Source organism: Barbatula barbatula (genome assembly GCF_947034865.1).
Source record: "Barbatula barbatula genome assembly, chromosome: 23".
In the NCBI taxonomy this organism is placed as follows: domain Eukaryota; kingdom Metazoa; phylum Chordata; class Actinopteri; order Cypriniformes; family Nemacheilidae; genus Barbatula; species Barbatula barbatula.
Window position 1 is genome coordinate 15,832,061 of NC_136786.1, and position 24,854 is coordinate 15,856,914.

Sequence of the window (24,854 nt, forward strand, 5' to 3'; positions counted from 1 at the left end):
ACCCCCTCCCTTTGCCCCCTAGCCAGAATCCCGAGCTGGTTTACGAGAAGTGATGCCCGTTATTCCAAACAGAACATCTTGGCCTCTGCTCGAGGGCAAAGGCAGAGTGGTATGACGCGTATAGAGAAAAACATGATAACATGTTTAAAGAAAACATAGATAAACACTTCGTAAACATATAGACAGACACATCAAGAAGCTAGACTAGAACATTTCCATTACATTCCCCCCTTTTACCATATTATGGTAACCAAAATCTTTATACTTTGACCCGTAAGATGAGCAACGCCCTTTCTCTTACAGGTTTCATTCTTCTATCTAAACAGTTCTTAAAATCCCACTAGAATTGGTAACACCACCTGCTTCAACTGCCTCCCCAACTTTAGCAATTCCACCACTTCAACAGGCTGTTCAGTCATATTATCCGGCTTCCTGAATGTAGAAACAACAACTGACCCTGAGCTTTTTACACACACACTGCTTTTCTCTGCGGTGAGCACATCTAAAACTAACCTACCCTGCGATCCTAATTCTCTACTTCCAAACGGTTCAATTCTGTACTTTACTTACCACCTGGTTCTCTGCACTCTGTCTTTTCTTCGGCCTTGTTGGTGCTGTTTGCAACTGTCAACAGGGTTGGACTTTGCAGGGTGACCCTTCAGCCTTTTCCGGTCCTCTAAGAGGACTGACTTTCGATGCCTGCTCGAGTCGCATACACCACCAACAACTGTCATTCACTCCAACCTCTTTCTTTTCTATCAGTGCCAATGCAAATGCCTTATTGCCTTTGCATTGATATATTGTCTTTCTCATATCTACATTCTAGCTCTTTTTCCTGCCCGCTCTGCCTGAAAATTCCTTGGCTGCAATGATATCTGAACCTTCTGATCTGTGTCTTTCCTTCTCTCCTCGACCACATACACCAATACTGACCTGCTTAAACCTTCATCACCTTCATAAACCTTCGTCACTTTCCATATTTCCACTCTTATTTGGGAAGTTGCTCCCGTTCCCTCATAATTCAAATTTTCTGAGTTAGAGCAGTGTCGCTTGAGTCAGCATGACCATTGCGAAGAGCCATACGGTTGGAGTTGCCCCTCCTTGGACACCTTTTTGCTGTGGGAGGTGTGTCTTTCCCACGGCTTCCTCCTGAAATCTTTGACTAGTTCGAAGTCTCCTGGCTGGAAGCTGTGTAATGATTTGTCAGCTCCGTTTGCTACTGCTCCTTTGACCTGCACAAATATTTTGAGAGCAAAAACACAAACACACATTGCCTTGTAACATCCCCCCTTTTGACGCGTGGTCTAGGCCATGCGTCAAAATCGCAAAAGCAGAGAAAAAATGTTTTGGCAAACAGGTGAGGCCATTTGGGCCCCCCCAAACATTGTCTGTGTATTTACATGAGCACTTCTTCCAGAGTGCATGCTTATCCGGTTCTGCAAAATGTTTGCATCTCTGCAAGAGAAAGAGTTTTGTTAGTGATTTCTGGAGAAAACTGTCTGTCTCTGATGTTGCTTGCTTTGCTGCAAGGTCGGTCAGCTTGTCAGCTTCCTGTAGAAATTGTTTCTGATAAAAAAATGTGTGTGTCACCGTCACACACAACAATGGCTGATGGGAGAAGAATGGCAGATAACATATCAGCAACCTGTGTGTGATTAAGAATGTTTTTACCATCAGCTTTTAAAAAGTTTCTGTGTTTCCACAGTGTGCCAAAATCATGAGTTACACCAAATGCATATCTACTATCTGTGTGAATGTCTACATTTTTATTCTTTGCTAATTCGCATGCACGTGTGAGTGCAATGAGCTCTGCTGTCTGAGCAGAGAAATGGTCCCTAAAAAATGATATCAATTGCTTCTTTGCTTTTGGACTTGCGATGTCTGTAATTGCAGACACGCTTTGCGGACAGCTGTCTGCCGCGGTCAGTAATTTCGTGACCCAAAAAACTAACAACTTGTTTTGCCAGCTGGACTTTGGAGACATTTACTTTGTGTTTTTTTTCTCTTATCTTTTAAACTGGAAACAAAGGCCTGCGCACCGGTATATTTGGGCATGGCACAACTATGCCTTTATTTTTTAATCTTTTTAAACAAATTAAATATTGGCCTTATGCCATTGAGGTCTTCTGATTTGAGGCTTCTGTTTTGAGGGGGTATTGCTGTTTGCATGGACGAAAATTACCCTTGGGCGTTATCACAACAGGTTCACAGTTCCTAATCAACCAAACATAATATTTTCCTGTTATCAACAGTTGAAAGGGCACCTTTCCCAAAATTTCTGGTATGTCAATACTCATCATTAATCTTTTTGTGTGTGAAAACACTTCAAGTCCCCTTGTTGCTGACAGACAGGCATGATTCTCACGATGGGCGTGCAACAAATTTGAATATTGCACGTCATCCCTTTTAACCCATTCTATGGCGTGCGCATATTTGTCAGCAAAACACCCACAGCTCCCCACACCATTGCAATCAACGTCATGAGGCTCTGTGAGGCAAAACTTTCTACATCATACTTACGTAATTCAATATTACATCGTACAGCTGTACGAGCGCTGCACACGGGTCGTGTTGGTATCATGATGTATCTGCATCATACACAGTATGACTCTGCCCAGCAAATGAATCGGGCAGCAGTCAGACATGAGAAACCTGTGTTGAAATTTGACACTCCCCAACTCGCATTGCACCCTTTTGACATAAATTATTTTACATTAGAGCCACTAGGATTTAGGGAAAACACAACAAGTTTAGACTCTGGCAAATTTAAACACTTCTTGTGAATCACAGTAGGCTATTTGTTGCCCCTGAATCTATCAAAAATTCAAGCGGTTTGTTGCACACAAGTATTGTGCATTTTAGCAAAGTTCAGAAAGCGTTTTCATTCATCATGGAATGTGAGCTAAGCAGATCTTCATTGCATACAGTAGGAAAAAGCATTTCTTCATTGCATATGCCAAGGGAAATCATACTCACCACCCTCGGAATGATGCCTCACCTCCTCACTTCAATCTCCCTTTTGTTTTGACCTCAGTGGTCTCAGAGGCTCAGGACAATCATTTCGCCACTGCCCCAATCTTTTGCAGTTAAAACACTTTTCTGGATCATAATCAACAGAGGGTTTAAAACCTCCCTTTCCTCTTTCTCCATGCTCTACTCCGATATTCATTAGAGCCATGTGGAGTTCTTTATCTTGTTTGTTTTTCTTCTGAAGCTGTTTCTTGTCTGTTTGTCTTTCGGCGTGTACAGCATGACGGACGATCTCGCTCATTCTCGCGCGATCCGGCTCGATGCATGATTTTTCCACTTCTCGTCTCAGCTCTCCTCTGAGGTTCCGCAGAAAAGCGGACCTGAGATGTCCTTCGAACGGACCAATGTCTGGTCCATCTGCATCCGGTTGAAGTCCAGAATGTTCTTTAAATACTTCCTCCAGTCTGGCCAAGAAATCCTCCACTCTTTCATCCGTTTTTTGCACACAAGCAGCAATCTTGTCCAGGTTCAGAGATTTGTGAAACGTGGTTATTGGTCCTTCTAAGAATTCTTCCAGAATTCTCCTGTACTCTGCATTGTCTGCATGCGACCAGTTGACATGTTCCCTTCTATAGTCCTCCACAGGCCATTTAGCCTGTAACTTTCTTAGGTCAGATGGTTTCAGTTTGACTTTCAACAGTCTCTCTAATTCTTTCATTGAGGGTGAGAATTCTTTGCAAAATGTCAAAAGTTCTCTGTACGTCGGTGCTGGACGCGCTCTTTCTTGCTTTTGACACACCACGGGCTGTGGTGGAGACGGCACTGGTGCTGGTGGAGACACTGGTGGGGGCACTGGAGCTGCCTCGATCGGGTTCAGATGTCGGTGAGGAGGGACACAATCATCCTCCGGTTGGTGTTTGTAACAAGTCATAGATGGGGGTAAAGAAGACAGAGGGGTTAAATCATTATATTCAGGCAAAATAGGGTACAATGGAGCATGCGGCGGTGGGGGTGTATGACACGGCGGTGGCAGTTCTTCCAAAGCCTTTTCTTTAAAAACATGGTCACGTATGGTCAAAAGCAAGACATGTCTATTTGCTTCCTTCTCCCTTAATTCTAAACATTTACACGCTTCATCATATTTTTCCCTTTCTTTTTTTTGTGTCTTTTTTCCCCATGTGTTCCCTTATTTTCTCTAATTTTGTGGTACTAAATGTACCGATTTCTGGAAAGTTAGCTTTTTCTTTTAAATAGGGTACACCTTGTAAACTTCCCGTTCCCCAATTTTTCCTCATTTCTCTGTATGTTGGTTTATCCATATCATTTCTTAGTAGTCCCCCAGACTGTTTAGAATCTCTCTCGATTCTGAGTAGTCTCCCCTCTTTAACCAGACTGTTTTAAGCAGTCCCCCAGACTGTTTAGCGCTAAGTAGTCTCCCCTTTTGTTCCAGACTGTTCAGAAATCTATCTGACTCACCACTTTTCCTTTTTGTGCCTTGCACTGAGTTCTTTTGGGATCACGTCAGCTTGGAGTCCGGAGTAGAGTTCTCTCATACCTGTATGGGGTTAGAGCTGGATTTGCTATGTCCAGGATGATCAGTCAACTCTAGTCCGTTCTCCGTCAGCCTTGTGATCCAATCCTCGTCGCCAAATTGTGGTGGAATTTTCTTATTCCTTAATCTAGATGAGTCAATTTTGACAAACGCAACACACAGAGACATCAGGTACTTTGCAAAGTATTTTATTGTCGTTTAATCTGCATCATAAGCAATGAGCTGGTGCAGAGAAAAGGCGCTCTTTCCTCCTGCACCCAGAGTTTATATATTAAAACGTGACACCCCATCCCTTTGCCCCCTAGCCAGAATCCCGAGCTGGTTTACGAGAAGTGATACCCGTTATTCCAAACAGAACATCTTGGCCTCTGCTCGAGGGCAAAGGCAGAGGGGTATGACGTGTATAGAGAAAAACATGATAACATTTTTAAAGAAAACATAGATAAACACTTCGTAAACATATAGACAGACACATCAAGAAGCTAGACAAGAAAATTTTCATTACAGTATTGGTATAATCTTTAGTTATGATAACAAGCCAGACTGTTTGAGTAATAAATATTGACAAGAGTTCCATCAGAGGGCTTTCCCACATCCTGTTTTCACCATTTGCAGAAATATTTATAGGTTTCAATGTTACTTCAATTCAAGTGTAACATTGAAATTTGCGTAACATTTTCACAATAGAAATAATTCACAGGAAGCTTCACAGGAATAAAAACGCCTGACCAAAAGTTATAGTTATACACAAAGCCATTGTGGTTCTTGAGGGGGCGAAGGCTTCTTTTTACAGACATTTTCTGTGGGGAATTGTATCGTGTCTCATTATGCACAGGAGGCCGTGGTCATGAAGACCAAGTACTGTTCACAGAGAGGGTGGATCTCACGTTTTCAATATGGTATGGTTAGAGACGAAACCAGTATTTAAGTTTAAGGGAAAGAATGCCACACATACATTACTTGAAACACAGGACGCAGAAATACAGATCATATGGAGATTGTACAAAGAAGTGGAGTCAGCCACTGAGAGAAGAGAATGAGAGACACATCCCAGAGTTAAACCTCATGCTGCGGGTGAGCTGTTTACAGTACACAGAGAAACAGCCTGATAGTGTGTCATTACACTGAGATACGCAGTCTGAGACACACACACACACGTGGGTTTCCATGTTTTTGGGGGAACTTTCCATAGACATCATTGTTATGCTGTTCTAATGATCCTGTATATTGTATTCACTTACCCTCACCCAAGACCTAACCCATAGACACATCTGCATTTTTAAATAAACATGAATTAATATTATAAATCAATGAGAAATATACATCTATGCAAACAAAACACATGTCATACCAACATTTACCAGTCTGCACCAGTGCTTTTTAATCAGTCACCTTACATTTTATATATTTCTTACTGTATTCTATTTCATTCACTAAATGTATGTATTTGACACAATTTGACATTTTATACATTAGAACAATACACCATCTTTTAAGGAAGTATTTACAAAAATATTAGTTATTGCAACAATCTCACATTGTTTTGTGGGGAGGCAGGTTATAGTATTATCAATAATAGGACATATGGTATTTTGGTTGAAACAATGATAATACTATAGCTACATTTTAGTGAAAAACATCCAGTTTTATATCCCAATGCCAGCCTGTTTATTCAAGCAACATTAGTTTTACATGACAGTTCTAAACTGGTCATACCCAACAGAGAGTTGTGGTCTCTATATCCCTTAAATAGCAGAGGAAGTTTACCATAACGGCTTCATCAGACCAAGCCTTCAAGAAAAACGCAGAAGTTCTTAGTAGCAAGAAACTCTTTTCTCTAGAAAAACAACTGACTTTGCGTCATGACATTTTTGAGGCCTTAGCCAACCACAAATCCAAAAACAGATAATCAGCTATCATGTATCACAGTTGTTGCCTAATAATGTTTCATTATCAGAACTTGTTGGTTTCAGTTCAACAAAACATGTTTCCTTCATTCTTAAACAAATCAAAGCTCTTTAAATCATACTGTAGATTAGAAGACAAAAAAATTATCAGCTCTTACAAAACACTCTTACAAAACTTAAAAGCAAACTAACATGAGGTGCAAAAAGGCAAAATTGATTGTAATTCAGGTTTCATTTTCCAGACATGGTTCTGGATGTATATTATAACCAGTAATTAGTTCATCCCCCTAATCTATGAACAGACACACATATAAACAGTTTCAAGCGATCTGGGTGATGTTAAGATGGGAGGAGTCTGGTCTCCCCACGCACAACCACATCCGAGTGTAATTATCTTCCTTCTGAAATAGCACAGACATACAATCCTCTATTTTCCCAGAGGGGACACGTCCCAAACACGTCAACCCACCCTTTGTGGGAGGAAATTACAACCCCCCCCCCCCCAAAAACACATACTGGGACAAATACTGTAAAACCAAGAGATTCTACAATCAAAGTACTTTTCCAATCATGGCCATTCTCAAACACATTACTCTATGCAGTTAAGAAATAAACATCTGTCATGAACAATCTCAGCTTCATCCCTCCTCAGGTATAAAGATATCAAAATTCAAAAGACAGCATGTGGAGGATAAACGGGTTAAATATTCTTGAGACTTAACACCTTAAATGCAGATTTGACATCTCAAAACACAACACGCAGAAAGATTTATGAAAATTAACTTTATAAACCGTAAATTTGGCTCAGGAGGGACATCAGTAAATAAAGTACTTTAAAAAGACAATAAGCAACAAATAAATCCCATTTTGGTGCAGTCGCATAACAACGTATGTCAAACTGTTGTTAGGGTGATTCAGAGACACTTAAAGGCGGGGTGTCCGATTTCCGAATCACACTTGCTTATACAAAGTCGGGCCGAGTACCAAAACAACCTTGTAGCCGATCAGCAGTAAGGTGCTGTGCACAGGGCGGACAACAGTCGAGCCTGAAAAGATGGGGTAGGGGTGCGTTTGTATTGTTGATTTTAACATCAACAACAGCTAAGAGAAATGAGACAACCCCGCCTTTAAAGGCTACAATACTGATATTGCGACATAACAACACTAAAGCGCCAACTTTGAATTACGCGTTTAACCAATACATGATCCAAGGCACTGATAGTCTGTGTGTATCTCCATCCACTATCACTATGCGCAGAACGTGTATACAGACACGTTGCAGGTGGGCGCAAACAGCCATTAATCTTGTTTTTGATCAACACGTGCAAGTACTGCACTGTTGTCTTGTCAAGTCTGTATCTCTTTAACATCTGCTCTTGATGCTTCTTTAATTCATATTCACCATATTCATATTCCAAACGTTTTAAAATGATGTCGTATATCATCATTTAATAAAATGGCACAATGACTGAAATAGCCTGGCTATGCGCCGACACAACCCATATCACATTGTGTTTTGAATACGTCACCTCATAAAAAATGTGGAATGAAGCCACGCCTACGTTTGCCTGCGCGTGAATAATGCATTCCTGGTGGTATTTTTTCTACAAAGAAGCATTCTATGTGGCCTCACACAAAATGGAGACACATACATTATAAAACCTATATAATGTTTATAATAATAACATTGCATGCAATTAATACAGATATGTAGGCTTTGTTGTTGCAGCAGGTGCTTACATGACATCACTCGTTTTTGCTGGACAGTGTGTGTATCCGATGGATTCGTTAACAGATGTGATCTATTTTCATTGCAGATTTCACTTCTAGGCAATACTTGTTTTTATAGGTTTTACAAATTATATTTATTTTCAATTGTCTTTAAGGTTTGTACTAAGCATTGCTGCTTTAATATCCATACTTATATCCAGGGGTAAATAAAGTGTTTTTTATGGCTTTTATTTTGTTTCAAGAGAAAATTGACAAAGGAAACCTCACAAACTATTGTGAGTATACAGAAAAAAACTAAGCAGTTGAAAAACTGAAGTTTAAAGTACATACTATGTGTCTTCATACAGAAATGCCTCTACTGTATGTTTTGATGGATGGTGACACACATCATTTGGAATTTTACATTTTAAACTGGACACTTTTAACATCACATGCTCAATGTGTGTGTCTTTATGAGGCCACTACTGGTGCTGTCCTGAGGTCACGGTGTAAACATGCAGCTTCAGAACCTACTCTTTGTTTCTAGCTGAGCACTTTAGACCTAAGAACACGTTGACAGCGGCACTCTCTGGCGCCCTCTCTTGGCTGGATGGGAAAAACTGGCAAGTGCATTCACCAGTTGAGGTACACACCCAGTCCACTGCTCCATCAGTTCAAGTTCTAGAGTAACATTTCCTCCAAGCGGTCTGATTGGAGGAGTCAGCTGTCTGTTACCGTGCGGTGACCATCCACAGGCCCAGAGCCACGTTGGCTGCTAGAAGGGCACTGCCCCCCAGCAGAAAAAAGAAGCCGATCAACTCTCGGTTGTTCCTCTCTGGGATCACAGAGCTCAGTGTGGCATCTAGAAAAGCTGTGAGTATCCACTGGCCGTCCAGCGCAAAGCATGGAACAGCATTTACTACTGCCAGAGCCCCAGATAATGATACCAGATATCTGAATACACAAAAGGTTTAAGGATGAATGCATAAAATAACCCATCAGCCCCCTAAAATAATGTCTAAAAACGGTTTAAAGAGCAACTACAGAGAGAAGCAAATACTTGTTCTGTGAAAAGGATACTTGCAGAAAGTCTCCAGCATGACAGGCAGGTCCGGATGGAGAAAACTCAAACGAGGAACAAAGTTGGTGAGACTGACTAAAAGCAAAAAGAAAGTATGTCTTTAATATGCAGGCGACATTAGGCCACATCAAATGCTGAAAGATTTTGCATACTCAAATTTCCTGAACCAACTTATATCGGTCAAATGTTAAGCTTTAAACAAATATCCATATGTCAGACCTGAGTACTGTAGGTGCGAAGGGTAGCCGACGAAAAGCATGTCAGTCTGCGGAGGATGTTTCACACGGATCAGTCTGGTTTGGTTCTCCAGAGACGGGATTAAACACAAGCTGGGGATGAAGTCTGTCTGACAGTCTGTATTGGTACGACATGTGTGACTCGCTCCGATGTTTTTTCTGACCGGCAGGCAGGCGAACTTGAGTGAAAGGAGCGAGCGATAAAAAATGGCAAGATTTGGAAAAATTGCTTGACTAAGAAAGGGGAATTGTTCCCTCTTAAGTGTAATGAGGAAATGTCGATGCAATTACGATGCATATGTGTTCGTCATATAGACCCCAAACATGAGGGTTAAAACTGTTATATATCTTATATAGTTTACTTGTACTGGATTTGTCATCGACAAACTGTTTGCTGACATTATGAGTTTATGGCCAATATTAAAATGAGAAAAAAATCAACTAAAATCAGTTTACATTACTTTCCAGCTTTGCAAAAACTCAAACAAAATCAAATCAATTGGGAATTTTGACTCAAAGTTTAAGCAAAAATGTACATAGTTCTTGAATGCAACTATACTTCCAGAAAATGTTTGTATTTTATTCCCAGATTTCAGATGTATGAAGCAGGTATATAATGTGTGTCCAATCTTACCAGCTTGCTTTCCATATTATTACTGTAAGAGAAGCAGAGGTCCGACATGCTGTTATTCCCACAGCACTCCATAGTGCCATCAAGTCTCTTGTAGGCTGTGTGGAAGAGTAAAATCAATATTGATAATGAAAAATAACATACTGCACATCTTATACATTATATACATATAAACATCTCTGTAATTCTGCAATAATGTCCTGCTGATTATTATATAATCTCTTACATAATTAATCCAAACTATATCTCATCATTTGTGAAGAGCTCGGTACCTCTCCCTGCCATCCAGCTCAGCTGAAGCTTGGCAGTGTGGACACAGTAGCCCGTCTGAGGATTATGGGAGAGATGTTGAATACAGTTGTGCCAGTCCTCTACTCCTCTCACGGTACAGTCCTCCAACTGAGTAACCAAGTCTCCCAAAAACAGCCCACGGGGTCCACTCGATGGAGATCCCTGGAGACAAAAACATGATTTCAAACACAAAGCGTGAAACAGTAGTAAATGTGGTCCTGTGGTACAGACTGAGGTTGTCCTGACCTCCATCACCTCAGTGACCAGTGCTCCAGCACCCGTGTAGTAAAAGGGGAACATGAAGACAGGTAACAGGAACAGGAAACTGAGGGCCGCAACACATAGGATGAAGTTGTGCCACACACCTGTACAAAGAAGCGTAAGGTGGAAATGTTATATATTGTGATTGTTTCTCACTTAAATTGAAGGGTCTTCATAGGCTTGTAATTTTACTCACTTAAATAGTTTAATCAACTGACTGACTTGTTTATAAGTTTATAAGATTATGTAGTTATTTACATAATGCAGTGCCCAAAACAACAGGTTTAAAGAGTAATGCCACCTGGTGGAGGTGTTTTGAAATGTTTTAAAAACATGTGAACAGCCTGCTTTGAAATGGAAAACCTGTGTTTGAAAAGTCTCACCTGCACAGAATATTCTCAGCTGCTGGACTGGAGAGATGAGGTTCAGGTGGGTGGTAAAGAGATCCACAAATGCACCAGGGTAAACCACAAACATAAACATGCCGAACCCGTTCAACCTCACCTGTTCCCTGAAAAGATAAACATTAACACTTCATGTAAAACTAAAACAAACATCTTTACGACAAAACACACCACTTTAAGGTGCGACTAGCACAATGATAGCAGAACCCTGAATATTCAGACTTACAGACGAACAAAGAATTTTACTAGTCAAATGGGGTGAGACTAGGGCTTGTGACAGAATATCCTATCCAAAACTCTTCTCACTCTTTCTCTTACACAAACACACACGTGCATGCAAACTACAAAACAAAAGAATGTTTCCAACATAAATTTAGCACCACAATTTAAAGGAGGGGTGTTCGATTTCTCTTTTCTCGTTTTTGATGTTCAAATCAACCCATCTTTCACTTTCGTCAGCGTTCGGCTCGACTAATGTCTGTCCTGTGAACTGTGCACCTTACTGCTGATTGCCTACAAGGTTGTTGGCCTGACTTTGTCTAAACAAGCGTAATTCGGAAATCGGACTCCCCGCTTTCAATGTGAGAAATTCCACCTGCATCTTAAAGTTCATTATTTTACCTCAGTGCTGCCACCCCATGGCCAAACTCGTGTATGACTCCGCTGATCAAAATAGCGATGAAGAAATACGCCAGCTGACTGACAGGCAGATTCACACCAGGCACCTGATAATAAAAATAAAATTAAACTAACAGCAGTAATCATTGGTCGAGGATGCAAAATTTGGATATTTTACATCTTGTACTTACCACAACTTGCAAGATCTGCTCATGGGACCCCACTGGTGTATCTGCCATCATTTGACTCAGAGTTTGCAGCAAAGTTTTGCTCAGCAAGACCACAGACCCAAACATCGCCAGAATCCCAAACACCAAACCAGCATTGAACCTGAAACAGTATGTAAGCAACAAGTTACACATCTTTTACACATGATGGACAGTATACTGTATGTCTCGGTTCTACAGAAGAATTTTGATGAACATTTCAGACATTTTGGCATGTTCGTTACAACCTTTAGTGCATAATGGATATGACGTATGAGTAGAGAGACATTGTGTGTGGGGGGGTTACCCATAATGCGTTGCATCTCTCTGTGTAAGGAGCTTAAGAATATTGTAATGCTTTTTCGGTTATTAAGTGGTGACGTAAGGAATACCGTTTGAGGGTCCAAGCATCTATTCATTTCAAGCGGGGCTACAGTTAAACATCTGTTAAATTATGAAACATTTATCACCGACTTGCCATGTGGCATTTCGTTACGAAGATAAAGGTTAGGCCATGACTCAGGCCATGAGTGTATGTAAGCATTTTTTGTTGTTTGCCTAGAGCATCTAATTGAGCGTTTGGACCCGGAAACAGTATATGACCCTCCATATATGGCATTCCATATATATATATACTACGGTCAGTCTAAACAATAAAATAGCCTGAATCCTTCACTCCTCGCAGAAATGAAATAAATATCGTCAAACTGGATATAGTATGTCAACATATGGGGATTGTAGAAGGGGGACAAGAGAAAGAAACCACTTCAAATTTGTCTTCGAGATTGTTTATTTGGAAAGATACGCATCTTCCGTTCACAACCTTGAAAATCACAGTAAGCAGTTCTGTTACTGAATTTACAAACATTCAAACTGATCTGAGAACAGTGATAAACCCTCATACCAGATGTAGAGAAAGTGAGGGTTAAGATGAGCACATCTGGCAAACAGGCGGTTGAAGATGCTCGTGTGCCATTTGATGTGGAAGGGGGAGAGAGTGAATCCATTGGAGGACAACCAGGATTCATAGCGATTCTTCAATGAACTGGACGACTGCAGGGAAAACAGTTCACGATTATAATGTGGCCATCAATAAGGACAGGTAGTTGGAAACCAATAACCGCCATTAAATCCTACTGGGATAAGGCCCAAGCACACTACAGAAAGGACTTTTATTATGACTTTAATAGTAAACAGCTGATGTTTACAGATGATGATAAAGTTTATCATTGGCATTACGTTTATACCCTAAAGAACTACAACGTTTCTCCAGAATATAAAAAAGACTAGCTACGGCACTGTATATAAACATTCTGAGTAAAGTTACCATCTAAACAAGTCTCCATTGTAAATGAATATTGTAGTCATACAGTATGACTGTATACAACATAACACAGTACACCGAAGAATCCAAGCAATGCGACATGTCTCTGTGCCACAGTAGTCCCGCCTGTAAACTACAGTTAAAACGGGATGTAACGTTAATGAAGTGACCCGCCTACCCGCAATAACGTGTCCGTCAGATAAACGGTACACCAGCCGCCCATCACACACACCACAACCGCTATGGGAATCATGGCGCACCGGACCACATGCGTGTCAACCGCGTCCGACTTCAGGGTCAATTAACAATTTAAAAACCCGATTGTCACGAGGCGACAATCCCACTGTATACAAAACACAACCGCTTCCGCGTTTGCGTGATCAGCGAGCGCAGGATTACTAGCCGATTGCTTATTTGAGTCAGACCGTGTAGTTGCTCACAGAGCGATCGATCGAGTGCCTCGTTCTTGCCTCGCGATGCAGCTTGTGAAACGTCATTTGCATTCGCTGTCAGCATCGAGTCACTTTCTCTTGCACTTCGTGCCAGCAACAAAACTGTAATGATTTCCACTTCAAATGACCCATCAGCTGTTTACCATTGAAAGCCATTATGAAATGCATTTATTTAGTGTCTTTTGTGCATTATTTCAGTAAGATTACATGTTTCTGTTGGTTCCCATCCACTAGATATAATCACTGTCAGGACCAAACATATCATCAGAATAAAGACCATTGGTTTCCATTAAATCCATTGGATTCGTACGTCTATGATGGTTTCTTGCCCTATAGGTAGCGTTTGCCTGTTGATGGGCTTGAGTATTTGGTACTCCAAAGATGCTCAGTTTGTGGATACAGACCATTGAACTATGCAGTACTGCTGTGGAAAAAGTGTCATGGCTATAAATGTTAAGCACATAAGAGCAAATGATGGGTTCTGGACCGTAATAGTTCCATGCAGCCCAAATGCGATATCTTTGTATTGTTTTAGCTTTGCTGTGACGATAATATGACTATAATGAGATATGCATATGTAATTGTTACACATATACGGGATCAATTTGAAGAGAAAACCAGCTTTTTCCTTATGTTAAGTACTAAATATGCTATTGCTTGGGGAGATTCCAATAGTACAGTCTTCTGTTTGACACAAATGTCAATGAAGCATATGGTGATTGACAATTAGAGGAGGAAATATGTAATGGCAGTTTGAGGGAGGAACATTCAGGTGAGTATTTGCATGTTGTAGCTCTGCTGTCTGTCACCAGCACCATCAGCTGTGAGCTCCAGTACAGCTACAGTCAACAGTGACGGTTCTGAGGAGTCACTTACATCCAGGTAAGGACAGGTGTTTTTCTCCATCACATGTTGTTATTTGATGTTTACCGCTGTTCATGATTCATTTAGCAGAGAGGACTTTAGGATTCAAAGCTTGTTTTTTTAGGAACTTTGAACAGGGATATTGAATGTGTAATGCATATGGTAATCACTCTGTTAATCCTTGGGTAGAAACTTTTACTTTTTCATCGACTTTTTGCTTGAGTTGGTATGAGGCCTCTAAATGAAACAGTTCACACAAAAATTTAGATTTTATGAAGATTATTAGTAACCAAATAAAATTTCAGCGATACAAAATTTCAGCCACTATTAGATTATTAATGGATAATCTTAAATCTATTATTATTATTATTTTGCCTTGTTGTGTCGAGCTTGGACTGGAATCCCCTGGTTATGCCTGGTTTCCATCTGAGGTTTTTTTTCTCCTCCAATGGAGTTTTGGGTTCCTCGCCAATGTTTGCCTGGCCGGGGGGGCTGCTAGAATTTTATAGTTTTATTTAATTAATACTACATATAGGAATTTGGAATTCTGTCTGATATTTGACCTTTGTTTTGACTTGCATAACCTTATATGTTTTTCTTATAGTCAATGTTTTCTTGTACAGCTGCTTTGTAACAATGAAAATTGTAAAAATCGCTATATAAATAAAGCTGACTTGACTTGACTTGACCAAACAACATTGGCCCTGTTGACTTCCATTGTATGTATACAAAGCCACTGAGACATTTCTCAAAATATCTTCCTTTGCGTTCCACAGGAGAAAGAGTCAAATACAGGTTATGATGAATGACATGAATGTGAATAAATGATCACAGAAAGGTTTATTTTGAAATGTACATTTTACTACTTACCTTGCAGGCTCCTCCATACAGTATGAATGTGCTGAACCCAGTTACTGTAAATTAGCACAAACAAAAATGAACCAGCTTGGATCAGGAAAATCTTTTTTTAGCAAATATAGCAGACAATCCTTTAACTGACAGCATGTACTGTTACCATGGTTTGTTTATCCCTGTCCAGTCGTCACTCAAAATTAGCCCAGTTTAAAACTCCTCAAGATTGGTGGTGCTAATACCAATGGGAACAGGTCGTCATGTCAAGCCGCGGGCCAATCAGATGACTCCCTGGGCTCTGTATGCTGGAGCCTAAATTAGGTCATGATCTTAATAAGTATTTTCGCTCTGTAATTCTGACTACGTGGAAGAGGACCTCACAGAGAACAGACAGGGGCTTTATACTGGCCATCATAGTAGAACAGAAAGCAGCAAGGGGGTGTGGACCTCACGCTGGCAGCTGAACAGGTAAGAACATCCTAAAGTCAGGGTATGTGAGTCCTCGAAAGGTCGTTGTATACTTCCATCTTTGTTGTTGCTCTAATTGAATAAGTGCTCAAGATGGTGCTGTTTGGATAATGCTCTATTTTGTCCAACCTTAGGCATGTGGAGAACATTTTGATCTAGGTTATCGCCTTCTAAATATACACATTGAGAATTGCAGTTTTGAATTGATGCCGTGCAATATCAGATTTAACAAAGCAAAGATGGGTAATGCTTGTTTTCACAGTGCATGTATACACTATATATTTTCAAAAGCATGAGTACAGTTTGGTTAAATAAAGGCCATTCGTATTCATCTATCATTCGTTTTTCTTTTCACATTTTTAAAATGTTATTTTTACCATAAAAGAGCTGAGAACGGTATATTTAATATAATATACACAAACTAATAAACATAACTATAGTAAACATTTTAAATCTCATAATTTAAATACAGTCTTAAAAACTGTACCCATGTACATACTGTATATGTGGTCACATTTTTGTGCGTGGGGTTATGCATATGTTTTGGAAACGGCTATAGTGTGAATGGATCATACACACACACACACACACACACACATACGTACAAGGCCCTAAATGAATGGTCAGAGTAGACAGAAAGCAGGTCCACTCTGTGTATCCCACTACTATTTATAGGGTGAACAAATCCCAGATATGAAAGGAATCCCCTGCTCCTCCATTGCGTGGAGAGATTGAAAGAAAGAGAGGCGTGGAGCCAGAACAGAACCACAAGATTGTCCAGAAGTCCAGAAAGAGAAAAACAAAACCAGAAGAGGGAGAGAGAGAGAGAGAGAGAGAGATCTATACTGTATCTTACTCTGGAAAACGACAGCTTACCGTTACACCAGCAGGTATGGCACCTTTGCGAGCAGAGGGAGGATTTGCGTGTTCATGTGTGATGTTTGCATTTATTTATGACAATTAAAGGTCACAGTTCATATAAGAGAAGGGCTGTGTTTTCTTAAAGCAAAGCAAGATGACCATTTATATAAAAATCAGAACAGTTAAGACTTTGACCTTGTTAGATTGAAATCTGTTTTTCTAAATTCATTTAGCAATGAATAGGCTACAAATATGTTTATAAATTAACAATAGTCTATATAGATAGGTCAGGTATGACTGGATTTGGATAGTTGTTAAAGGGGATTAATGCCCCTTTAACAACTATAAGCCATTAGCTGGTTTAATCAAAAGAGTAAACACTATAGTTAACTGTACTTAAAAATACTTTTATGTTTTGTTCTAGATAATTTATGCTAACATGTTGCTACTGTTTGCAAGTCACTGTGCATGTAAACCTGCAACCTGAAGAAGCTTTGTGTAATTCATGTTGTAAAACAAAACGTGAGATAACAGTATGCTAACCGCAGACCTTGTTTTGGTCATAAATCCCATAGCGTAAAAAGGGTAATTCTCTTTTTAGGACAATAAACTGAACTGCTCGATTTCGTTGGATTTGGGTCCACACAATACATTCTGGAACAAACAGGCAAGGTTATATCGAGCTAAACCTAAGGGCATGGATGTGTTTACACATGTAAATGATACTCTTGTTTATCTTGTTTTATTGCAGGAGCATCAGGCTTTATTTCAACATAAAACTAAGGCAGAATCATTTGATGTTTTGCAAAGTAAACAATGTTTATAGTAATCTATGTTTATTCCATAAATCTGTTTAAATAACCACTTGACACATGGCACGTTCATAGAATTCATGCGTCGCTGTGTCAAATACTGTACATGCCTGTGTACTTTGAATAAAAGAAGCGTGAGACAGTTTAGAAAGATCTAGAATTTCGGAGGTTTCCGGTGATTGGGAGCAGGTGATGCAAATGGATTATGCTTGTAAAGGCATGGGAGATTTCTGAGATATTAAAAAAACTTATGAAATTTGTCTTGCTTTAAAGACTGGGTTATATTTGCATAGCAGTTAACCTACATTGTTCTTTGCATTAGAGTGGCCGTGGTGTAAGTTGATCATAATCAGGTTTATGATATCGACTATAATGCATGATTTGTACTCAAAGCAGTTTGTATATGGCTGTTATATTTTGGGAGTGAAGGGACTTTTAGAGGGACAGTGGTTTTAGAGTCGACCATGTGCAGAAAACAAGTGTCGGACAGCTGCCTCTGTGTCTGCTGTTCTCTTTGAATGATAAATTTAGCTTAGTGCTGAGCCACAGAGACGCCATACCACTTAATGAACTGTTTATGTGCATACAATATCCCTGGTTACTAAGGTTACTAAACAAATTATAAGCATTAACCCCCCAGAACCACTCAGTCATGCATAAGCAAAGCTCTGCATGCACTCTTAAAATATAAAGTATATTAAATATAAAATATATTTTTTGGAACGTAAAGAACAAGAGTGTACAGCTGTGTTTATTAAAACACTAGATCACTTGATGTATTACTGAACAGAGACACAAAATCCCTCCCTCCTATTGTGAAGGTGAAACATTTTTATTTCATATATGCAAATGTCTCCACTAATGTCTTCGAAGTTCCACCCGTGTCCACACAAAACAGTCCCCATTCATAAACATAAAAATTTGCTGGGTTATGTGAAATGGAACTCGTCCTTTTCCCCTCTTAAATGTTTTATGCATTGGCTGTTATGGAATGATATTTACCCCTTTAAAATAATGGTGAAAATCAAGTGCATAGAGAGACAAAGTATTTTTGACCACATCTTTATCAGAAGGACAATATAATATATTAGTCGCATCGAGATTTTATAAAAAAACTGCACAATATATAGACCACTTCGAAAGATGTTAATAATGATGGTACAGAAGAGCTTCCTGTATCAGTTTTTAATGCTAACGTCAACACAAACGTTTAAACAAAATACAACCAACATTTATAACCAAATCAAAATGTTAAACAAACATCTTTATGATCTTATTATAAATGTGATAAAGATTAAAAAATAATAACAGAGACTCTAGAAAGCTCCCATCACTTCCTGTACTCATTACTTTTGATGTCTTAATGAGATTTAAGAGAAAAATAAAAGTTGTTTTTCATATTAAACATCATATAACCCAGTCAACTTTCATCCTGAGTTATAAGAGCTACAATCAAATGTCTATCCAAAATGCCCTATCCGTTTTTTAAACATTCCATTTCATGTTCCTAAAACTACAATGAGTGTGTTATCCCAGCATTATCCTCCCCTGTTAACATAAATGATTCAGGGGTAACAGCTACTACCTGCTTCTCACTGAAGGAGTCACTAAGCAACCGAAAGATTATCCACGGCCACCTGAGAGCCACAGGGGGCCTTTACTTTTCCCAGTCTCTGTTGTTCGGGCCTTTTGTAACATACATACACATCTTCGTATTCACACAGGCTCGTTGTGTCCATCTGATCAATGCATTCAGTTTTTCCTTGTTTTTTCTACAGCAGGAACGTTTCATAACAGCACAGAATGTCTCAACAGCCGTCGACCAACGTCAAAGCCCTTCAGGTGAGTATGCATGCATGCATATTTAGTTTAAAGAAAAGCGTATTTGTCATAGATGTGAAGTTTTTGGAGCCGATTTGCGCAGTGTCGTGCATTTGCGCTCATAAACACATTCAGGCAGGTCAACATTAAATAATTTAATTTGAAAAGCCAGTTTTCTACTTTAAACATTGAGTCATAACTGTAAAAACACATTTCAATGCATATTACAGTATTGTACATCTCACAACAAGGCATTGAGCAGTACATGAAATATACAATGCTATTGATGTAGTTGTTACATGCTTCCAGCTTAACTCTTTTCTGTAAGAAAACATTTCTTATCCAAACAGAAACATGTTTATAAAAATAGACTTGTAGACTTTAGTACACTTTTCAAAGTTTCTAACAACCATTACAATATGTTAACCGTGTATATTCTATGTCTGGCTATGCGGAGAATTAACATAGACTGAAGAAAACAAGCATGGACAGACAGGTTTTCATAATGCTTCACCACAGTTCAGAAACATGGTGTAGAGAATAATTTACAAACACAGAACGCATCAGCCAAAAATAGACACCTTTTAACGTTTCGTAAAAACTCTCAATATATAGATCAATCAATAAAAGGCCCAAACTTACACGCGAGATGTGAGATGCTCCATCAGAGCACAGAGAAAAGGAAGCATGCAGAGACTGGGGCACTTGGTCAATACTGTACAACTGTAGGAAAGATAATCCAGCAGCCTTTACAAACAGAAAAATAAATGGAGATGAATAATGGATGGATGGAGAAAAATATTATTTTACGCAGGAGTTTGATGAACTAGCATGGCTCAAGTATTAAACCAAAAATGCTTTCTTCCTAACTAATAGTTAATTGTTCAAAATAACCATTAATATATGATTTCGTGGTATCGTGGGGAAAAAACTAATTAGACCCCTGAGCTTGTTTGCTTTGTTCTGGGGGTCTTTTTCGGGTGAAGTGAATTTCTTGAAAAATCTTCTTTATGTTGTTATGCTGTCTTGTATAATACAAAAAATAGATATGTTCTTTCAACTTTTGCATTAGTAATTTTTAATCTCTATAATAATTTTTAAATCTGCATAAAAGAGTCTGATGTTTAGCTTATATTTATCACAAAAATATGTTAATATTAATATGTTTGAATTAGAGTGGGATTTTTGCACATTAACCTGCATTCTCATTGTATTCTTCTCTAAAATATTAACATTTTGTGGAATGTTATTTTGAGATGCGAAGTGCCCATAAAGTCCAGTGCATGCAAAACTGAGCAATCTTACAGATTTGGCTCAATGATAAACAATGTGTTGTAGCATCTTACATGCTTTGCTTAAGGATATAATTGTCAAAATGCTTTTACAACTAAATTAGTCTTTGACATTATGTTGGCAAAACATCCAGAAGAATGTCTACAAAGCAATTGCATCGAACGTCAAGAAAATATCTTTCTTTCGTGTTTGGATGGTTAAAGAACCACTGAAGAGCCTTGAAATCTGCAGCTTCGTTCTATGCATTGACATAATTTCCTCTGAAACAGGAAGTTAGGACGTGACATATTGAGTGGCTCCAGCTCTTTTAAAATAGCCAAAAACAGGGACGGATGCTGGATTCTAGAGCTTTTGATTTGTCAGAAATATTTTTTACAAGTTGAAGTACAGAATGAAGTCATACAAATCTTTGATTTCTAATGAGTTTTGAATGCTTGTGCTAAATTTGACTTTTGTCAGTCCTTTGAATCACACTAGTTTATAGATATCCATATGGCTGATTTATTTATCCTAAAAGCCAACAAACTTCAAATTTTGATTTCAAGGGGACTTTAAGAGAAACTGAGAAAACAAAGACACATGGCGAGTTACTTTCGCTTTTTGCTTCCTGTTTTGTAAACTTGTAAACACATTTACATTTTCACATTTCAACACTTCCGTTTCATAACACACATGCCATGGAGATATCATCTAATATAGATCTGGCTAAAACAGACAGGGCTTTTTGTTTCGGTCTCCGCAAACAGAGGGATCACTTGTCGTCTCCCTGGTTTATCTACATCGCCCGCAGCTCATTTCCATATAGGCACTTTGCTCTTTATGAAAGACAAGCAGGAAGACACGTCCAGCAGGTTTTGTGGAAAGGCTTGGTTTCTACAACTACATTCTGCCATTGCACAAGATCACATGAGCTAAACTTTGGTACTGTGGGGATTAGATAGGCATGGTTACAGGAGCTATTTGCAAATTGGTGGACTTCAGCTCACTCCTGTTTGAGGGTGTGACAGCGGTGGCAGCTTCTCATTGGTGCTTCTTCTTGTCTGTCTGTCTTAAAGGCTAACCTCAATATTCCAATGGGGGCTCTCCGTCCTGGGGCGGGACTTCCTGGGAAGAGGCGAGAAGAGTCAGTAGAAACAACAGAGGTTAGAGTCTGATGGATGAATCACAGACACATTCATAAAAAACAAAAAAATACACATCACACATGTGGATGTCCAGGTCACATTTAATTTTCTTTAAACATTTTTCCTTCTTCCTCGCCATGATCTTCACCCAGCAGTATCTCTCACAATAACACAGATTATTTCATAGGCAACCCCAGTTTCTCCAGAAGAGAAAAAGCCCCTGCCTGGTGCTGTGAAACTACCGGGCCCCACCGTCAACCTCTCTGAGATCCAGAATGCAAGGAGTGAGCTAAAATGGGTCACTAAGGACTAAACAACACAACATAGGTAAATCTGACAGTCAAATATACACTCATTGGTCAGTCAGCCATCATTGGTGACTGGGTTAAATCCTACGCACATCTGCACACATCAGTAGGCAAGAATGTAAGACCACATGATCTGATAAACACATCATTACTTCAATTATTCTAGAGACGACCCCATGTTTTGTTCACAAACGACCACATGGTGTCAGTAGATGTAACCAGATAGCGTACACGTGTGTGAGTGTGCATATGTCAGCCATGGAGCTGCTGTCTGGGAGTGTGAGGGGTATGTGGGTGAATCAGTTTCTATTAATACCGGTGGATCAGTGGGGCAGCCAAAGTCCGTCTGTTGTGTGCCAGCATGCCTCACCAGACTTACCTATTATAGAGCAAAACAAGCTCTGTGACCCCTTTCATCCATCTGTAGAACAAGTGTGAGTGTGTCAAGAAGAAAATTACAGTGATCAGGCTTTAGGATAAAGTCAGTTTTCTGGAAATATTATGGATATTAAAATGTATATATTATATAAATACTAACACTTATAAACGCATATTATAAAAGCCATAAAATTCTGATTACTTGTGTGGTATTTAAAAACAAACAATGTTAAAAATGTGTCAAGGCATAATATGACAGTAAAAGCAAACTACCTTGACAGCAAACGTTGTGATCTGAACAGGTTTTTAAACGCATTTTCTTCCACAGGTGTCTCCGCCCCCAATTCACTTGCAATCCCAGGTTACCTTCTTCATCCAACAATATTCAAGTATTTACAACTAACACCCTGAGCATGGATCACAATATCATGACGGAATCGACGACAAGCCTTAATAATGATTACGATACTCAACACTGATATACAATAAGAGAGGGGGCGGATTCTTTTAAAGCAAAGACTGATGGGAAATGAGCAGTTATAAGATCAGCGATTGGTCCCTGTCAACTATAGGTCATCTCTGTTTAAATCTGTCTGTATGCTTTTCTGTATTTTGTTTTTAAATGCCCTGTGTTTGGCATAGATTTGCTTTTAAAGTACAAGTAGTTGTGTATTCTCATTCTATCATGTGTTGAATCATGTGCTTTTATCATTCACAACAACACAGTATGAAACTACGCAATATACACACTTTATATATGCATGACTATTCCAATGAAAGAAGAGGGTGACCAGCTAAACTCCTTAACAATAAAAAATAAAGTCATATAGGTTTGTAAGATTTAAGTGATGACGGTGATTTGTCCCTTTTGGAATTCCTTGAATCTTGAATTTATCACACTAAAAAAACACTTTCTTTGTAGCTTTGTTTTCACTCATTACACGTCTTTCTTTATCTCTGGCTTTGTTCTTGTGTGTTGCAGTACATGAGTAGGCTGTTGCATAATAAAATATAATTTTGCGTTCTCTCCAGGAGCAAGCCTGTAGGAGGATAAAGCCAGCACTTGTTATCCTTGAACAAATAGAACTGGATTCAAATGCAGCATCGTCGGTTTGTTATGTATATAAACCAGCAGCAGTTTAACTGTGTAAAGCTCCTCTTTTCCTCCTTTGCGAACCAGATCATACAGTATGTGTCTGTACTACATCATGGTCCTTTTTGAGTGAAAGTGTCCTTATTAAAAATCACATGTTCTTCCTTAGTCCAGTGTCAGAAATTTTTCTTAGTTTAGATGACTTTACTGTTATAAAATATATTATAAGTGCTTATAATTTATCCCTTCAAGTAGGTGTGTTATGACAGTACTGTTAGTGATGCTACAACAGCATCCTATAAATACAAGTCGAACCTCAACGTTTCATTTCAAACAACTACAGATACGGAATGTTCTGTTTTACATAAAGCTTACAACAAAAGAGTAAAGAAGCAACTTGGTATGTTAATCATAGATTAAATATGAACAATGGACAATATTGAAGAATTCAGAATTGTTTTAATTTATACAGTGACAGCTGTCACCAATCTATAAAAAAAGACACTGAGGACAATTGTGGAACAGGACCAGTCAATCCTGTGGTACTGACTTTGTCAGGATTAAGCATCTGGCTGAAATGATGGAACACAAGAAACAGCAGCTGGCCAGCTAATCAACAAAGCCTTCAGAAATCTCCCTTTACCCATAATGCAATGCAGAGAAAGCCTACACTAATAAAACTTCTCAGCATAACTCAATTTCTCTCTTCTATACACAAGTATCTGTTTTCTTCGGTATTATATTTTCATAATTTCAATATTGTATTGTATATACAGGTTGTAGTTAAGATAAACCCTTTTATTCAAATACAAAGCCTTATGCGCACCAGATAAAATCAAAATTGTTCACCATGACCACCAAAGCCAACAAAAACCCAAATAGAAGGAACAGAAGCTGTTATATTTAGAACGCCACCCAGGTCTGACTGCATTCTGGATCCAGGGGTCAAAACAGGGACAACATAGTACACACACTGCGTGAGCACATAAATAATGAATCGCCAATTAAACAAACTAATAAATACACATCACATGAAAAATAGTTAAATACACAAATGGCAGGGTATATTTAGACATTATAGTGGAGGGGAAATAGTATGATCTTGTGAAACCTCTATAAGCATGCGAGGAAGTGGAGTCTGGTTTTGTTGATGATATATAAAAAGATAATTAGTGCCTCTTAATTAATTTATTGTGCTTTAAAATGCATCTGCTAATGCACTAATGGCTGAAACAAAAATACGCACATTGTATGCTCAAAAAGGTCAATGACATAAACCTTAAGAGCTGAATGTGTTGTCTACATTAACAAGTCTATAAAATGGAAATAATTTCCTT

At 39.0% G+C, this 24,854-nt stretch overlaps 3 protein-coding genes across 8 annotated transcripts in view; 1 reads left to right on the plus strand and 2 right to left on the minus strand.

The window, feature by feature from the left end:
• Positions 1-8,041: 8,041 nt before the first annotated feature.
• Positions 8,042-13,582, minus strand: mbtps2 (membrane-bound transcription factor peptidase, site 2). Of its 2 annotated transcripts, none has more exons than XM_079447714.1 (11): positions 13,370-13,582; positions 12,772-12,920; positions 11,853-11,991; positions 11,665-11,768; positions 11,023-11,150; positions 10,625-10,743; positions 10,360-10,540; positions 10,091-10,185; positions 9,440-9,635; positions 9,220-9,295; positions 8,042-9,093 (listed from the first exon to the last, which is right to left on the minus strand). In XM_079447714.1, the coding sequence occupies exons 1-11, from the start codon at positions 13,442-13,444 to the stop codon at positions 8,871-8,873; spliced, it is 1,485 nt and encodes a 494-aa protein (XP_079303840.1). In that variant the 5' UTR covers positions 13,445-13,582; the 3' UTR covers positions 8,042-8,870. The 2 variants fall into 2 exon arrangements, with proteins under 2 accessions (XP_079303840.1, XP_079303841.1); XM_079447715.1 differs by having other exon boundaries at positions 8,399-9,093; positions 9,200-9,295; positions 13,370-13,580.
• Positions 13,583-14,450: 868 nt separating this feature from the next.
• Positions 14,451-23,952, plus strand: smpx (small muscle protein X-linked). 5 transcript variants are annotated; one of them, XM_079447380.1, is made up of 7 exons: positions 14,479-14,525; positions 15,731-15,827; positions 16,503-16,717; positions 19,279-19,342; positions 21,670-21,756; positions 21,926-22,065; positions 22,753-23,952. In XM_079447380.1, exons 4-6 carry the CDS (start codon positions 19,304-19,306, stop codon positions 22,049-22,051), a joined length of 252 nt encoding a protein of 83 aa, XP_079303506.1. In that variant the 5' UTR covers positions 14,479-14,525; positions 15,731-15,827; positions 16,503-16,717; positions 19,279-19,303; the 3' UTR covers positions 22,052-22,065; positions 22,753-23,952. The 5 variants fall into 5 exon arrangements, with proteins under 5 accessions (XP_079303508.1, XP_079303509.1, XP_079303506.1 ...); XM_079447382.1 differs by lacking the exon at positions 16,503-16,717 and having other exon boundaries at positions 14,451-14,525; XM_079447383.1 differs by lacking the exons at positions 15,731-15,827; positions 16,503-16,717 and having other exon boundaries at positions 14,463-14,525; positions 22,753-23,684.
• The window catches only part of cnksr2a (connector enhancer of kinase suppressor of Ras 2a), a 62,035-nt gene continuing 56,643 nt past the window's right edge, over positions 19,463-24,854 (minus strand). Inside the window, exon 21 of the mRNA XM_079447388.1 lies at positions 19,463-21,718. Coding sequence (XP_079303514.1) covers positions 21,677-21,718 — 42 coding nt within the window. The 3' untranslated portion in view covers positions 19,463-21,676. The remainder of the gene's footprint in view (positions 21,719-24,854) is intronic.

Excerpts from the sequence above, each read along its gene's own strand:
- mbtps2 (XM_079447714.1), bottom strand. The coding sequence starts at position 13,444 with ATGATTCCCATAGCGGTTGTGGTGTGTGTGATGGGCGGCTGGTGTACC. Across the intron at positions 10,744-11,022 it reads GCTGAGAATATTCTGTGCAG|GTGTGTGGCACAACTTCATC; the intron begins GTGAGACTTTTC and ends TTCTTTGTACAG. Across the intron at positions 9,296-9,439 it reads TTCGCACCTACAGTACTCAG|TCAGTCTCACCAACTTTGTT; the intron begins GTCTGACATATG and ends TTTTGCTTTTAG.
- smpx (XM_079447382.1), top strand. The coding sequence starts at position 19,304 with ATGTCTCAACAGCCGTCGACCAACGTCAAAGCCCTTCAG. Across the intron at positions 19,343-21,669 it reads CCAACGTCAAAGCCCTTCAG|GCTAACCTCAATATTCCAAT; the intron begins GTGAGTATGCAT and ends TCTGTCTTAAAG. Across the intron at positions 21,757-21,925 it reads AGTCAGTAGAAACAACAGAG|GCAACCCCAGTTTCTCCAGA; the intron begins GTTAGAGTCTGA and ends ATTATTTCATAG.